Source organism: Phalacrocorax aristotelis, chromosome 2, assembly GCF_949628215.1.
Source record: "Phalacrocorax aristotelis chromosome 2, bGulAri2.1, whole genome shotgun sequence".
Classification (NCBI taxonomy): Eukaryota; Metazoa; Chordata; class Aves; order Suliformes; family Phalacrocoracidae; genus Phalacrocorax; species Phalacrocorax aristotelis.
This window is the reverse complement of record NC_134277.1, coordinates 28151291-28168520: the sequence shown is the minus strand read 5'-3', so window position 1 is coordinate 28168520 and position 17230 is coordinate 28151291. Positions and strand designations below refer to the sequence as shown.

The window sequence follows — 17230 nt, the reverse complement described above, 5'->3', positions numbered from 1 at the left end:
AGCATAGGCTGTATGACTTATTTGATTTGTTTCTCAATAGCAGCTGTGTTAAAAGTTTTTGAGGCTGGGATTCTGAAAGATTCTGTCTCCCTGCAAATGATTACATTGAAATCAATTGACCTGCTAGTTCTTATAAAAGTATACAATTGAAAAGTCCTCGCAGTGTATCAACTAGAAAGCTTGCGTAATGAACAGTGTCTATTGAAACATGAATCTGTAAACGCTAACAAATATGTATCGGTTGCTATGCCAAAGCAAGTTATGTTTTGTTAGGGCTTGCTTCTCTGAAGCCTTATTTCTTGAAGATATTGCTGTACCTGAAGACTGTATTTATATAGCACCAGAATAAACTAATCTACTTACTGTTACACTTTGGCATCCCTCTGAGAGTTACATGCCTAAGGCGGGTATAACGGTACTCTGCAGGCACCAGTGTGGCTCTGTGAAATGAAAACTGGCAGTTTCCTTCCCTTAGCAGAGCCATAGCAATGTAAAGCAAAAGATGTGTCTTTGAAGTACACTACAAAACAGGAACAGGCGTCTAATTTATTTATTACTTTAGTGTGGATAATGCTCTGTGGGGAGCTGCAATAATGATTTATCATCCTACCTTACCCTAAAAAAGAATAAGAAATTAACAGTTGCTTTTTCTGTTCTCAGTGCGCATTGTTATCCTGGTTCCCTTTAAGCGAACACATGTTCTTCAAATGTTGCTGGGATTTCTTTTCCTCTTAATTATTGCCCTTATCCTTTTCCTTTCCCTAAAAAAACATTTTTAGGGTTGATTTCAAGTTTATCCTTCTACAGAAAATGAGAGCTTTAAACTTTCAGGGATGACTGAGGAATCAGGGTAAGGGTGGTAACAAAGGCAATTTTAATATTCCTTTTCCTTGATATCTAACATGTTAGTGGAAGCTTCCTTTGGGAGCAAATAAGGTTGGGTCTGTCGAGTGCCATTTCTGGAGTAGTATGCCAGTAACTACAGTATAAAGCAGGAATAACGTGTGCCGGCGGTGTTTGGTAAGGTCTTGGACCCTTTTTCTTCTTTCTGCAGTATGCTGAAGTGTCCAAGTTCTTGCTTTCTCTTATATTTTTTCTGCAAATGCTTCTCTCTGGCCTTCTTTCAGCAGTTCAACCAAGGAGGAATATCTGTAGGTTATTCTTTAGTTACAGACCAGCCGTGGATGAAGGTAATGTGGTGGAGTTCCTCCAGAACAGCACCCCCAGGTGGATACGCTTGTGGGATTATCTGCTCCACTAGCACTGTAAATTCATTCCACAGGTGTAAACCTACCTTCTCATCCCAAAGGATTAATTTCAGATAAATAAAATATGCTGGAGTATCCTGTTGCTGTTGTAGTTTCAGTGGGCCGGAGGTGCCACGCACTTTTGCACGTGTGCTTCATGTTCAACTTCAAAAAAACATTTAGTACTGAAGTATTAACTCATTCTAGACTACCATGGAGAAATTGTTGACATGATAAACAAATAACTGTATATCTGCAACTCTTCTGGCTGGGAAGCCCAGCCTTCAGCTGCTCAGGTAACTCCCCACTTACTCTCTTCTGTTTGGGTGTAGGCTGTACGTTCTTCAGAGCAGAACTGTCTCATGTGCTGCAACATACGCCTGCTCCTGACTGGAAACTATGGGTAGGGGTAATAAATACCTGGAGAAGGATGTTTTTGAGGCACTAAATATTGTATTCATTTAACAGTATGCAAGTGTGGAGAAGAATGGTGAGTTCTTCATGTCTCCAAATGACTTTGTCACACGCTACCTGAAGATAATTGGAGATGGTTTACCTAATGCAAGCACTGTACAACTCCTTGCAGGGGTGGTGGATCAGACAAAAGATGGGTAAGTGGTTTTTTGTGCTTTTTTTTTTTTCTTTTTATGTTGTTCGTTTAAAGAATACAAAACCATTCTTCCAAAACAGTCTGATCCCCGAAGGGTGGTGGGGTTTGTATTTGCTCTTTGCCTGTTTTTTTTTTTCCTGGCCTGCAGATACATAAAGGAATACAGTATCTTTTAAGTGGATACGGTAGAAACAATGTTTTGGGCTGCATGTACCATTTAGCTGAGCAGACCATTTTCTGTCTACTATATATTTTTAATTCATCGAACGTTTCATGTTTTTTGGCTGGCTCCCCTAACTCCCTCTTTCCTTTCCTTCCATGAGTCTTTCTGTCTCTGTTTACTTTATGTATTTGTCATAAACACATTCAAATAGCAATCCAGAATAACTTTAAATGGTGTAGGAAGGGATTGTAGGAAAAAAAAGTGTCCCTGCTTTGTTTTGCTGTAGCACTTTTAAAGGTTTTTGCCACTGTTTTTTCCCTTAAGAGGGAGGAGTAGCAACTAATGTATTTAGGCAGCCACTTTGCAGTCTTGGGAAGACAGCAGTGAAGTTGGTTGCACATGGTTTGCATTTGAAAGGCTGACTTTGCCAATAGGCAAGATTAGCTACCCCTCCATCTTCCTCCCCCCTTCTTTAATGAAATCCTAGCTTTTGCTTTTGGTACTTGCCCAGGCAAGCTGTCTCTTCATCCATATGAATGCATTTTTTGAGCCCTGCCTTTAAAGTATCTTTAGAGAAACTTTAGAATAATTAGCTATGGACTTACAGTCTGTAGTTGTGGCATTTTTAGAAACCAGAAAACTTCAGGGATGACTCATATCAGTGGTCGCAGAGAGTAAAATGTGAGATAAATAAAGCATGACTAGAGAATGCAGGCTTCCTAGGGAACAGATGCATGCATAACTGAGAACTTCTGTAGTAGTTTCTGTGCTCTCTCTTCTGCTCAGCCAGCCTCCTGTATCTGGCAGCCAGACACCTTAAACCTTGCAGACAAGTTAATGTGATGATTGTTACCCCTGGTAAAAGAGTTCTGTAAAAGGTTATGTTGGCAATGTTGGCATGGTGGCAGCAAGAAAGTGGTGGCTTCAGATAGCGTTTGACTGAAAACATTAAACATTTCTCAGATTTCTTCCCTTGGTTCGATGCCTGCAAAAACGGCATTTTCCAAATTGCACAGCTTCAAATCCATTTTGTAATAAGAAGATTGAGAGTATAATCCATACCTTGTGATTTGGATCTCCCTCACAAGCAGCAGTTGGTGTCAGGAAGAGCAAAATGTAAAACTGTAGCCTATGTGAACTTGTTGACAAGTTGGGATTTCATAACTTGGCATGATCTTGCAGTTTTGTGGTGTAGTACTGAGGCTTCTAATTGCCGCTTTCTACCATGGGTAAGGACTGTTTCTGCAGTCCAGACTGTGCAGTGGCAGGGGACTGCATGTTCCTAACATGTCTTTGGAGAGCCTCTTCTGGTATTCAGGCTGTCGTTCAGCTGTGTGAAAGAATGGAGAAAGTTCAGAGAGGGAGCAGCATTCATCTCTCTCTGACCTGGCATTGTAGCATTTTTTGCCATGTGCCATTTGTACCTTGTTTTAGTGGTATATAAGGTAATTTGCAGAGTGGTCATCTGAAGCAAGGGTTACTTGCTTTTTGGTTCCTGGAATGGAATCTCCTAGGGATGGCAACAAGACCTACTGGTCATCTCCTATTGAATTCTTTCCAACTTGGCAGTTCAGAGAGCTCCTAGTTTTAAAGTGAAGTACAAAACTGCTTTTGTTAGTGTTTATTTTTAATAGGCTGGTCAGTGTTTAGAGGCTTACACATGTTAAGGTCATGAGAATCTGTTCTATAATTCAGCTTTATTTCTAGTGTGAAATAGGTGGTGTATTGCAAGAGCAATGACAAATTAATTTTGTTATAGTGTTAGTGGCTTAAAGTAGTGTGGTTCTGAAAATATTGCTAGAATATTTCTAGAAGCATTTATCCACTGTGTCAGGTCCTGGTTTTCCTCTGAAGAAGCATCTGTTCTTCATGACTGGTGAGCATGACCACTCTTCACCAAAAGGATCTGAGCCCAGAACCACTAGGGTTGTTCCTAGCACTTTTTAAAATGTTTTTTAACTCCTGATACTGGTGAGAAGTTAGGTACAGGTACCAAGTGTAATCAGTGAGAAATACTAAAATGGGTAGGTCACACAGGTGAAGAGCAGACAGCACAAGAGATTCAGACTCATGAGCAGAGCAAAAATACGGGCAAAGAGACTCCTTCACCAGAACTGAAGAAGTCCTAAGCATGAAGTGTGAATAACAGTAGCTCTTACGTACAATCTCACTGTGGTTGCTGTGAACAAAACCTCTCATGTAGCTCTAGCACAATTCCTGCATTGCCAGAGATGAAGAATGTGAGGGTTATCTACCGACGTTACTGGTGGTGTGACAAAGGTACAAGACCTCTTAAGGCAGACTCTGGTGTTCAGTGAATATCTGGTGCCATGGGAGCAAGTTTTGCCTCCACCTTAAGTCAGGGCATAGGGTTATTTGGAGGTAGGCTTTCCATCTTTCCTCTTACAAGGCATCTTTTTAAGGTTTCCTTTAAGAAAAGAGAATGCTTTTCTTGCTGATGGCCAAAGAAGCCTTTCAAAGCAGTCGATCGGTAATAACACAGATTTTTTAGAAGTGGTATATCGCATGGCTGTAGTTTGTATGAAATGGACTTAAGAGCCTTGACTGGTTCCTAGCCTTAAGCTTCTCATTCCTAAGTTTAGTTGAAAAAAAAAAAGCTTAATTTGGCTTCAGCTGGATCAGACACTACCCCCAAATACAGTGGCTTTCTCAAGGCCTATCAGCAACAGGCCAGGCATTTTCCATCCTGCCTACTGTAACATACTGTTTTTCAGTCTTTTGTTGTACTTTCAAACATCTGTCTAACAAAATAAGTATTTACTGCACATCTCTGTTTGGGCTGTAGTAACTAACACTTTACTGAGAAATACTGTATGCTTTATTTTTAGAAAGGACAAACTATTCAAAAATAACACTTGGAAATACCAGCATTTTCCATTATTATTGGATATAAATTTATCCTCTAATGCACCAATTTACACTATACTTAGTTTACCTAGGTTGCAGCATAAAATAATAGATGTAGCTTCAATTTGTGTCCCATTATGTTATCATGTTTAAATTGCTGATACAGTAACAACATATGCATTGATTTCTGAAGAAACCTCTTCATCATTGCCATGTGTGTATTATTACAGTGGATAATGGCTTTTTAACTTTGCATGGCTACATGCGAACTTCCTCTGGTGGGAATGCATCATGTCTGTGTGGTGCCCAGATACCATAGGTGTGAGCACCAAAAGAAGCATGGAAGAAAGGAGAGAGTAGTAAATAGTGGTCTTGCAGCACCATTCGCAGTTGTTGTCTTAGCACTGTAGCTCTTGTGTGTGCATGCTTTTAAAATATCAGGTTTTCCACCTTCATGAATAAATTGTGCAGTGTTGGCACAGTTAACGAGGATGTGAAGGTGAAGGGAGACTGACCAGTTGGGCAGGATATCTTCCAAGGCAGAAGTAAAATTTTGTAAACATTTCAGCTTCCTTTCTTTGCACTGTTAAGATCAGTGGGCTTTTCTTTGCTTTTGTAACATAAATTAGCACTTGTTTAGTTAGATAAAATAACTCTTAAGTAGTATATTGAAGTCCATGTTAATATGTACTGTTTAATGACACCTAATGATATTCAGTGAAGGGTTATGCTAAACCCAAAAGGGTGATGCTAAACCAGAGAGAAAATGTGTTACCCAGGCAACTACCCTTGTGCAATATAGAGAAGTGAGCATATGGCTATGTAGTACACATTATTTCAGCATCTTTAAGCATTAAGAATCACACGTGTAATTGACTGTGAAAAATTACTGCTCAGTTACTGTATTGTATGGTCATAATAGAAGTAAATGAATACGTCATTGTTGTTAGAATAGATCTGTTGGGAATCACTAGCAGGCTAGTCTACTTAGGGAGCAAAAATACAATAAGAAGAAAATAGCTGGTTTAATTAACATGTAAAAATTGGGTTAATTTGAATTCAGCTGGCACAGCAGATATTAATGTCTCTTCTTTAATAGTCTGGCTAGAACCACACAATTTGTACACTTTTAATCTTCCTAGTACTATGAATAATTGTTTTTAAAAATGGATATGGGGTTATTTTAAGCATCTATCTCTGACTTATTGGGGGGATTTATTACTTGCAAGTACTGACAAAGAATGCTTCTACCAGTATAAAATCTTTGCGGCAGTGTTACTACGTGAAGTTTTAATCAAATCCAGGCCTAATAACATAGGATATGTTATTAGTGTGGTGCTAGGATTCTGCTGGGATAGGTGCTGTGTTTCTTTTCTGTGCACTCATCACTGTGTCGTGATCTGTTGGTAAGGACATATGCTGGTTGTTGTTTCACATGAAAAACAGCTTTATCAAAATGGTGTTGGCAATTATTTTACATTTTTAGTTCTAAACAATCCTATTCCAGAGTCTTGTTGCCTGCTGTCTATTTTGTTCTTTCTGTGTGTGGGCTTTATAATCCTTGGGACAGAAGAATTCAGTGCTTTGTGTCTGGTTGCTGTTGTAAGGTTGTCAGGTATGTAACCAATAATAATGGATAATAATGAGCTTTTATAACCTGTAAGTCACATAGTAACAATAAATATGCATAAATGCAAAACTAAGTAGGTTGTGATGTATTGGTTTAAAATTGAAGGAAGTGCTGCATTTTAAAAAATTTCTTTTGGCTTAGGAGAAATGGAAGTTTTCTTCCATTTAAAGGCCAAGTATCTGTGTATTCTGTGTCTAACAGTGGTGAGTACTGAAAGCTCCCAAGGAGCTTAAAATAAATGACTCCATGGCCTGCCCATGTGCTAACGTGTGCATATGTAGTAAGTCATTGCCTTCTTTGCCAGTAAAGCTTAAGGCATGCTTATATGTTTACTGGCATCATCAACTGTGATTTTAATATTAACAATACCTGAGGAGGTTTCTTTTTATTTATTTCTCACACTACATAATAACCTACGGTGGCAACTTCCCAGAGCTAATTATTTGTTAGGTTATTTCTGACTCTACATATGCTTTATCTTGCTTTTATTTAGTGCATATATATTGAGGGAGGTAAAGCAGAACAGCTTTTTGGCCTTCTCTGAGCCATGCTTTTTTTTGGTCCTCTTTTGTTTTCATGTCTCATGTGTTTTCATGTTCTTCACGGAAATCACCTTCTGATACCCTGTGGATATTTGGCTGCTGATGTGTAGCAAGCACACTTCTGTGTGACTTGAAATTAATTCCTAAGACAGGGCAACTGGAAATTGCTCTATAGTCACAGGTCATCATAACTTGGTGGAATTAATATCTTTTCCAACCTGTTCAAACACTTTGGTCTTCACTGTTACTGCATACTGAGTGGAAGTTTTCACTGAACCAGCTGCAGTGTCATTTTGAGTAGAAATCCTAAAGATACAGTTAGTTTCTAATAGAAAAAAAATGGTTTTGTATGTGTCCTGACATTTGTTACGCCGAATTTTGTGCTTCATAGAAATAAATCTTTGTTCCCCAGCTACTGCCATGTGAACCCATTAAAGTTACGTGCTTGCTAGGCTGACATAAAGCAGCCTCAAGAGAGGGCAATCTTAAACCTCCCAGACTGCCAGCAGGCCCTGCAGCCACACATGTGAAGATGATTTTAAACTGTACAACCTAGACATTAAAGAAGTAGCAAACCAGAAGAACAGTTGGCTTTTACCTCTTGAAGAATACGAGTTTGATCTGCATTTGAACTCTTGGGTGTGACCAAGAGAAATTAGAACTGCTCAAGGTCTTTGCTGTATCAAATCTACTGCTGGAAGCAATGCCAAGTTGTCTAATTATGTATTTCTGTTTATTAACTAACTTAAGGAAGGGCACCTCTGCTTTTATCTCTGCACCGCTACTGCGCTCGCATATTGGGAACCTGCCTGTAATGATGAATTTGAATAAACTGCTCTTGGGCTGAGGAAGAGCGTGCACACTACTGCTTGAAATTTGTGACTCAACACGCAGGACTGGAGGGCTGTGATGGATGACTAATAAATTGCTAGCAAACAGATAACATTCTGATCGGATCCTTCTGAAGTGACTGGCAGCATGTAGGTCTTGAATGGATTTGCTTTACAAAAGCCTTAAGTACTGAGTCTTGAGGGAAGTTACTCATATCTTTATTGGCTCTCTGTCTTGCCAGTGGTAGGCAGCCCCGGAGGGCAGTTCAGTTAGATATTAAAGCTGAGGTGAGTAGCCACGCTGAGCGCTTTGCTTATTTTATGTTATGTTGCAACTTGCTGAGAGGAGTAGTTCCTTGTTCAACAAAGTCATTTCTATCTAGTGATATAAAGGCCTCCTGACAGCGTTAGTGTTAGGGCATTTTAGGATAAACTTTAATCCCTATTGATAACATTTTTGTGCACTTTTTGGTTGTGGTCTTATTTCTCTTGTATAGTCTATGTTATATTGTATTTAATTTTTCTGCAAGCAAGTGGTTTCATAGCTCTTCTTTTTCCTTCATCCCTTAGGCTGATATCATTTCAAGAGTTTGTGGCATTTGAATCAGTCCTGTGTGCTCCAGATGCATTGTTCATAGTTGCCTTTCAGCTGTTTGACAAGACTGGCAAAGGAGAAGTTACTTTTGGTAAGACTGTTCTTAAATGTACACTCTTAATTTAAAAATCCCTACTTACACTAAACTCTGTTTCACCTTCTGTTACCGTAGGAAACACAGTGATTGGTTGTGGAACAGCACTAGTGCCAAGACACTTTCTGGCTGAGGTTTTTTAATCGTTTACATGTGCACAATAGGAAATCAAGGTCACAGTCATCTTCATGGTTTTCTCTGGAGAACTGGTCACTTCTCTTTTTCTCTTCGCCAACATGCTTGTGCAGGTCTTCAGAACAGCAGTGAAAGGTGGCTATAGGAAATAATTGTAAAACCGCAAGAAGGTTGCCAGAAGACTTGGGTGAATGTTGAGTCTGAAATTACCCTGAATTATTTTTTGTTTAAATTGGCTGTATTTCAAGCTGGCTTCCTCTTAAGGCTTAAAACTTTTTTTCTGTGAAATTTTAGTCATAAATCCATTATTACACACCACCCCCACCCCCCAAATTCAGCTGTGCATTGGAGGTGTGGTGTTTGTACTGACAACAGGAGAAATGCTCAGGCTGGTTTAACACTTGGTTATGGGGGCTGTTTATTTCTAGATACCATAAAGACAGCTCTTGATATCTGCAGGACCGTCTGCCACCTGCCTAATGATAAGGGCCATTCTGTTTGGAAGAAGGATTCAGAAATTAGCAGTTCTGAGTAACTTCAGACATTGAACTTGCACTTCAAAAAGCATGGGGGATTTTTTTGCCTGAAGTACATACACTGGATAAAATTGCTGTTTCTAATCTGCTACATTTGGACATGGTTATCCATATGTTTCAAGTTTTATTAATTGGTTGTTAAACAGTTTTAAGAAAAAGGAAAGTTGGATGATATTGACTCTTTGTCTTTCCAAAATGTGTGATTCACATGTCCTTTGTCTTTTGCTAGTATTCCCCACACATGTTTTATGCTCAGTTAAAAAGGCCCTTCCCTTTCAATTTGAACTGACAAGATCCTGTTACCATTGTATTCCTTCTACCATCTCCAAAAATCTGTATTTGAATTTGTGGCTGGTGAGAAGACTTGCTGTCTCTTCTTGTGTCTGTTTTGGTTTTTCTTTATTTTGGTTGTTTGTACAGATTGTGAAAGATGTGCTTTTTGTGTGCAATATTACTTGTTAGAACAGCTTTTTAAAAATTACTGCAGATGTTAAAAGATTTGAAAGAATTTCAGGAAAAAGTTCTGCTGATCATAACCTTGATGAAGGAAGTATTTTGTGCCTAACAGTCTTGAGCATGTGTGTGGACAGAGAGGGAACGAGAGACAGCATGCTTTTAAACCAGAAGGGCACGCATATTTTGCAGAGGTTTTGTTCCAGCGCAGACAAACCAGGGTTCCTGGAATGCCTGTGATGTGCAGGTTCTTGTCTGCGTCAGAGCCCCTGGTTGCTTCAAGCGCTTGTTAATAATCTAGGAAGAACTGTAGTTTGATCTGAATGCTGAATCAGTTCGACTTAACTTTTTAACTCTTGGCATTCTTCTTTGTATATTTCCTGCTGGCAAATGCTTCCCTTGGGGTTTGACATAGTGAGTCAAGGCATTTGTTTGGCGTTTGAAGTCCATTGAAGTCCTTCTAGTGATGAGAGGAACTACTATGCCAGGCTGTATTTAAGGTATTTGAAAGAGGAGACATGCCAACATTGGCAGAACCTCAGATAGCTTCTTTTTAATTCCTTCCTCTCCCCCTTTGAAAGCATAAATGCATTTGTAACTTCTATATAGTACCTTGTGGCTACCACCCCAGCAAATGCCTGGAGTGGGGAGGATGTGAGAGCTGTCTCAGTGTTGTGCAGTCTCAGCAGAAACGGTTGACCTTTAGACAAAGCTAGTTTCTATTTTCTCTCATAAGAAAAAAAAAAGCTCTTTTCCCCCTATTATGAAAAAAACCCTAGTATTTTAATGAATAAATTATTACAATGCTATCCTGTAACTTTGCCACTTAGTGCCTCAGTCATGTGTCTTTGAGGTTAATTATGAGATCTTTTCCATTGACTAGAATGAGAGTGGGATCAAGTCCTTATCAAGGTTAGGAGACTTAAATAGGGGTTTTGTATACTGTGGAATTACAGTGTGAAAGGAACAGAAGAAAAGGGAAAGGATCGTTTTTCACTATACTGCTGTTAAGTGTAGTATCTCAAGGATCCCATTATAAGCCTGTATCTCATTTTATTGTTGTAAAGAAACAGCATGGCTTATCTGTGCAGTCATTGTTTTTCTATATACTGAGATAATGGTATAAATATTTTAGCTTATACCAAATGGAATATAGGGCTTCCTGGCTGTGAACTTCACATTTTCTATGAAGCAAAAAATCCAAATCTTATTCTTCTGCAGGTGCACTTAGCTTGGCACCCTTGTAAAACAAATTAATAATGGGCTTTGCATCAATGAGCTTTAACACTGAATGCCACATCCAGGCTCTGGATATTTAGAGAAATGTTCTGGGTGAAGAAGTTATGGTATTTAATACTTTGCACTTACCTTTCTTGAAAAATGCTGCACTCTTACTTTAGTTTCTGGGTTGGAAATGCCTTTGCATTTTAGCCATATGTTGACATCTCTACAATTTTAAATGTTACATTTTTTTCAGGCTACAACTTAACTGTATATGGTGCTTTGACAGAGCTAGCGTCTAAAAGGGCTGATCTGTAAGCAGTCTGTGTGAGGGGGGGTTGGAAGGTTTATTGCTTTTTGAGGTGAATGAAATGGCCACTAGTAAATTAGTGGCCAGTGGCTGACTGAGACTACACCTGGCTGTTGCATCATGTCGTAGATTTATCTGCTGCTGAAGTGTCAAAGCTTTGACAGTTTGCAAGGAGTTAAAGCTCTCAGCAGGAAAGTGGGAGGAAGTTTAGCTGGCTTTTAAATTCGAGGCAAAGAGCAAACCATTGCTTCTTACTGTTGAGTGTTGACAGGCACATAAAAGCTGATAATGTAAGTCCAGGGGTTTAAGAGACTTAGTAGAGTTGCTTTTTTGTCGTATGACTGTATTTTAATGCCTCATTAAAGAAGCAGAGCCCTTTGAAATTCTTTACTAGATGGTGTTTAAAAAAGGCGAGATGGTTGGGTAAAAATGTCAGTGTTTAAAAACTGAGTCGTCTTAACCTCCATCTCTAATTTCGGATGAATAAATGAAATGATGGAAGCTAACAGTTCTGAGCAGTGAATAACACAGTGGTGATATCCAGGGACTGGAAATTTCTTTTTCTTATACCAGTTCTCTCAGCTCTAGTGAAGGGCAAAAAATGTTGTCCATGTTGGTTTTGCTCACAGAGAAAGGAACGCCACAAAACGAGATGTGATTGCCCGAGTCTGTGCTGCCAACCAGTGTTGAACCTGGCTTTGAAGATTTTAATTCTGATTTGTTTTAAAATAGAATTTCCCACCAGACAGAAATTCTTGCTCTTGTACTTAATGAAATGTAGCTGTGGTACACTGTGTGTTTTTCTGGTTTTGGTTTTGGTTTTTTTTGTTTCCTAAAGGTCCTTAACCTGAAGCTGTTTCAAAATGGATGCTGTGCTGTGCTGCTTTGAGAAATATGAGTATGCTGTAAAACAAGTCAGTCCTTCAATTTAAAAAAAAAAAATGGAAAAGCAAAGCAACCCCCCCAAACCCGCAAAAATGCAAAGGGAATGGGGAAACCAAACCCCAAATAGTTGCTTGTTTAGCGTAACAGCTGCAGAATCAAGCAATGTATTCTGCTTTTGTTTCAAAACAAAACTTTATTTACATGTAGACAGCAGCTCTTGTGGGTCTGTGCTTCTACTATTAATTATATCAGTACAGTTCTTAGATAAACACATTCATTAAGGATACATCTTACTAAGCACTCCTATTTGCTTATCTGATACTTGAATTGCCTGAATACTTGTTTGTAAACTTTCTAAAAGCACATAGCTCTTAACAGATGTTTAAATAGCTATACAGCTATTGTGATGAGCTTCAGAGTTTTTCCTCTTATGATAATGCTCTGAAACTTTTTCAATATGCAAAGAATTATTACAGGACTCTCACAACTGCTTTCCTGACCAAAGGATTATGTGGAGACTGTGTGAGCTAGCTCTTGCTTTTGTTACAGAGGATTACTAATTTTATGCTTTGCCCTGTAATTGCTTGGTATGACTTGGCTCTTCCTATGGGAATTAGTTTTTTTTCTTGCAGAACACCTAGCTTAGTGATGCCCATCCCAGCCCACTCAATATCATGTAAAGCAAGGAAAAGCTAAATCTGAACTACCAAAATAAATTACTGAGGCTGTAAGCTTTGGTCACTTGATAAATTGCAATATTCAGTATTTCTCAGTGAAATTTCCATTGCTTATTCAAATTGGTTAGAAACCATTTGAAGCTAGTGATGTGTTAGCTTACACCTACACAGTGAAACAGTTGTTGGTTTATAAATGACAGTTGCCTAGATATGATGATCCCAACGGCAACATTACAAATGCAACATTTGTTTAGTCTCTGGTATTTTTTGTTGTTTGTACTGGATTTTGCACAAATAATGGGCAGCTTTAATTAAAAGAGGATGTAAGGTAGACTTGTTAGTATATTTATTTTCTTCAAAACAATTCTTGAAATCTTCTTAATACTATTTTCAGAGAACTTCATTTCTAGACATATGTCAACTTGGCAAGTTTTTCTTGTTTTTGTTTTTTCTTTTAACTAAAAAGTTATGTAACCAGGCAGACTTTCAGGAAGGCATCTGAAGTAAAACAAAGCCTGTTTAGTCAAAAAATAAATCTGTCCTATTAAATATTAGGAGGAGGTCCATCCTTTTACACAGTTGTGTTTCATTTGGTCTAGAAAATAATATTGAGTCTTCTAAGTCACCCCAAACTGAAATTTGGTGTTTTGGTTTGCTCTTTGTTCATGATTTTGTTTTGTCTTTTTATTTTTAAATCAAAGTTGCCTACCGACAAACATCAGGCTGAAGGCAGAGCATCTCTCTTCTTTGTTACCAAAACCCAAGGAATGATCATAGAATCATTAAACGGTTTAGGTTGGAAGGGACAGTAGCAGCCATCTGCTTCAAACCATGGCAGAGCCATCAAGACCAGATTGCTCTGGGGGCAACATGCAATCAAGGTTTTAAATATCTCTGAGGATGGAGAGTCTGAAGCCTCTGTAAGCAAGCATCTTCCAGTGTTAGACCACTGTTATAGTGAAAAATAATTTCCTGGTGCCTAGTTGAGATTGTCCATGTTCCAGCTTGCATCCATTGCCTCTTGTCCTTCCACTGTGAATTTCCGTCTTTCCTTCACCCGCCGTTGGGTAGTTGTAGACAGCAATGAGGTCCTCCTTTCGCTTGTCCTTCTCCAGGCTGAGAAAACCCCATACCACCAGCCTCTCCATGCATGTCATGTGCATCAACCCCCGACTGTCTTACATGGAGAAAATAAAAGTGGTATTTTATTTTAGTTAGCCAGGTTATGCTGTTTACCTTGATGGAAGCAATCTGGGGTTTTTTTATTATTCTTCTTCAGGGCAAAAGGGGTGAATTTAGTTTTTATGCACTCCTGGGACCTAGTGCTTTCCAAACCTGTGGTCTTTGGGCTCTGGCAGTTTGTTCCTCCCTTCTAAGGAGGCCAGGAAAGGTAATGAAGAAATATAAGGCTGTTGCCAGTAAACTGAAATTATGGATATGCACAGCTCAAGTAGAAATATTTTTAAGGGATTGCGTCTTGGAAAAATGTTGAAAACCTTTTCTGTAAGCCAATTATGTAACATTCTGTGTATAAATTCATGTTACTTCCCCTTACATCCAGGGAGGACAGAAGAAACAAACAAGCTTGGATCCAGAGTCTTAACTGCTGAAAGTGATGGTACTATTGGGAAGAGCCTGCTTTTTGGGGTATTTGCATTGTTTAGCAGAGGTACCAGATGTGCTCGGGTATCTCAATCAAAAATCAGGGCCAATATGAATTGGACAGTGTGTGGGTATGTCATGAGGAAGTGAATTCATAGTTTTTAGAAGTGGCAAGAGCACAAACAACCAGAACATGGGAAGGCAAGAGAATTTAAAAATAAGAACGTTTTCAGTGGAGGGGTGAAACTTGAAGCTTATCATAGATCTTTTGATAGGGAAAAATCACAAAGATACAAGCATGTTCTCGTGATAGTGTTTCCATTAATGTAAAATTAACCTGTAAGACTGCTCTGTCCTTGCTGAAGAGTTTGGATAGGGCACTGATGTTATAACCAAATGAATTTTGTTCAGTAGCTAGATCCTCTCTCCTAAAAGGGAATGTATGCTGAACTTTCTGTTAGGATTTGTACCGGACTTTGTGGTTTGCTGGGGTCTTTGTGGGGATTTTGTTGTGTTGTCATCTTTAAAGTCTACTTACAACACCTGAAAGACATTAGGTGAGCAATACCGGTCTTAATCTCACCTCTGTGTACAACAGGTGCTACGAAGCCTTTTTTTGCTTTCTCCAACCACAAAATGGATGTGGTTCACATCTGAATGGAAGCAGCCACTTTTAGTGAGAGCCTCCAGCCTCCTGCTTCTCTGCCCTGTTGTGACTGCCTCTAAGGGTGCTGGAACTCCATTAGGGCTGTTGCAGTACAGTCTATTTTCTGCTTGGAGATGTGCCGGGTCAACCAATGCATTTTATGTGGGCAGTCCAACAAATATCATAAGCTTTTGCTTTCCACTGATATGCTCCAGATGTTGGAATGTTACATGGAGGTGGTGAAAAACCATTGTGAAGGCATCCTTTTTTTTTATATAGGTGGAGCTTTATTGCACTTCTTTAAATTACCACTTTGTACTACAAAAAGAACCACTCTGATTTTTTGAAATTTTTAATGACCTATGAGCAGTGTTTTCTGAACAACTGAATGTAGATGCACACCAAGATCAGATTGGCTTGCATGTGTTGTATGGTATTTTGTCAGAGATCAGAAGAACTACTCAGCAGCTGTTCCAGTTCAGTGGGTCAAAAATTCACTTTTTGTGAAAGGCTAACAGTAGATTTTAACGATTGACTATAAGGGCTCCAATTTTAAAAGACAGAGGTAACAGAGAGCACTTTGAGTTGGTGGGATAATTCAAGAATACCACATGTTCAGATGGCTAAAATATTGTGCTTTCTGCTGCTACTTGATGCTACTTAAGGAGAAAAAAATAGGTGTGGAAAAGCCAATTTGAGAGTAAATTTCAACTATGTGAGGTCACTCTTTGGTTAACAGTAAGCTGCGGGTTAGCCATCTTTTGTACAGCTGTATATCCTGTTGGGAAAGAAAAGCCCAGCATGATTACTAGGCAGCATTTGGGGATGAACCAGAAGCTTCCACACCAGAATATATTTAAAGCTGTGGCAGCAGCATTATACAGCTTTAAACTTGATTTTTATTTTAGGTTTTTTCCCATCACCTTTTCAAATTGTCCTGGAATTACAGATTAGACGGTAAAAACTTCAGCAGCCCCTAAAAGCTAGGAAAGTGTTGTGTTATTACAGATTTTAATATGAAATTTCATATAGCAAAATACACATACTTTTGCAGTGTGTGTAATTTAGTTTTCTAAATTGGAAAATCTGCTGTTACCTAGCAGTTAATGACTATTTTTTCCAACATTTAGAATGCAGGACCTGATTTGATAAGCTGATAAAAGAAAACAAAACTGAGAACATGTTGGAAGTGCTCAAAGTGAAAATTACAGTTTAGGTAGGTTTGGGGGTAGATAGTTAGACATTTTAATTGAACGAAAATAGTTTTATACTAATACAGTACTGTTGTGGGAGTACATTTTGTGGTGCATTTGAAGTTGAAGTATTTAAGTGGGGGAAAATGTATGTTAATGCTTTGCAAGAAAGTGATTTTTTTTTTTTATACCATGTATCTAAGCAAAATAGCTGTTAAAGAAATAGAGCTCTGAAGTCTGTGTTGGAGAGTAAAGTGTAAAGATTAGGATAATTTCTTTGAGCCAGGAGTTTGCTTTTATCACTTTGGTTGGTACATTAAACTACTGTAGGAAACAGTCATGTGAATTCTGAAGTAAATATGTATTCTGGACAACTACAGCGAGGTCAGTCCCTGCCAGTGTAAAGAAACAGGTGTTGAGTGAGTCTGGATTCTGAAAGTCCTGTGTTTTTAACATTTCCATGGTCGGGATAACAGAAATGAGTCCAGATGATGATTTCAGTTAGCAACACGGAAATGGGGGCGTTGAATTTGATATGACAGCTTTGGTTACACACAAGCAACACTGGCCTATGTTAAGCAGCAGAAAACGCTGCTTGTCCATTACAACTCAGCACTAGTCCACAGCTGCACTAGCTCAACATAGGTAAATTGGTTAAAATTGCCATTTTTACTATTTGAGTTTAATTTTGTCTTTAGGGATTTTCTCTGAATTTGGAGTAACTACTTCTATAAAAAAAATTAGCTACCACTTACACACGTGTACACACACACAAAATTGTCAAAATAAGTGAATTTTTAAGGGTTTATATGCAAGTGTGTATGTGCAGCCACAGTTTTAGGTGCAGGTGAAACTCAGTCTAAATGGATTGGGTGCACTAATGGAGGGTTTTGCACTCTTTTGAATGAATCTGTTTTAAAACAGTAGCACTACCACATGATAGAGCGCAGATAAATTGCACTGACCTGAGCTGCTATCTTTTTTCAAATCAAA

The 17230-nt window shown here is 38.7% G+C and overlaps 1 protein-coding gene across 3 annotated transcripts in view; it reads left to right on the top strand.

The window, feature by feature from the left end:
- SLC25A13 (solute carrier family 25 member 13) overlaps positions 1 to 17230 on the top strand; it is a 100743-nt gene that overhangs the window by 26631 nt on the left and 56882 nt on the right. For all 3 annotated transcript variants that reach the window (XM_075082886.1, XM_075082885.1, XM_075082884.1), the window contains 2 exons: positions 1716 to 1858; positions 8461 to 8576. In XM_075082886.1, coding sequence (XP_074938987.1) covers positions 1749 to 1858; positions 8461 to 8576 — 226 coding nt within the window. In that variant the 5' untranslated portion in view covers positions 1716 to 1748. The remainder of the gene's footprint in view (positions 1 to 1715; positions 1859 to 8460; positions 8577 to 17230) is intronic.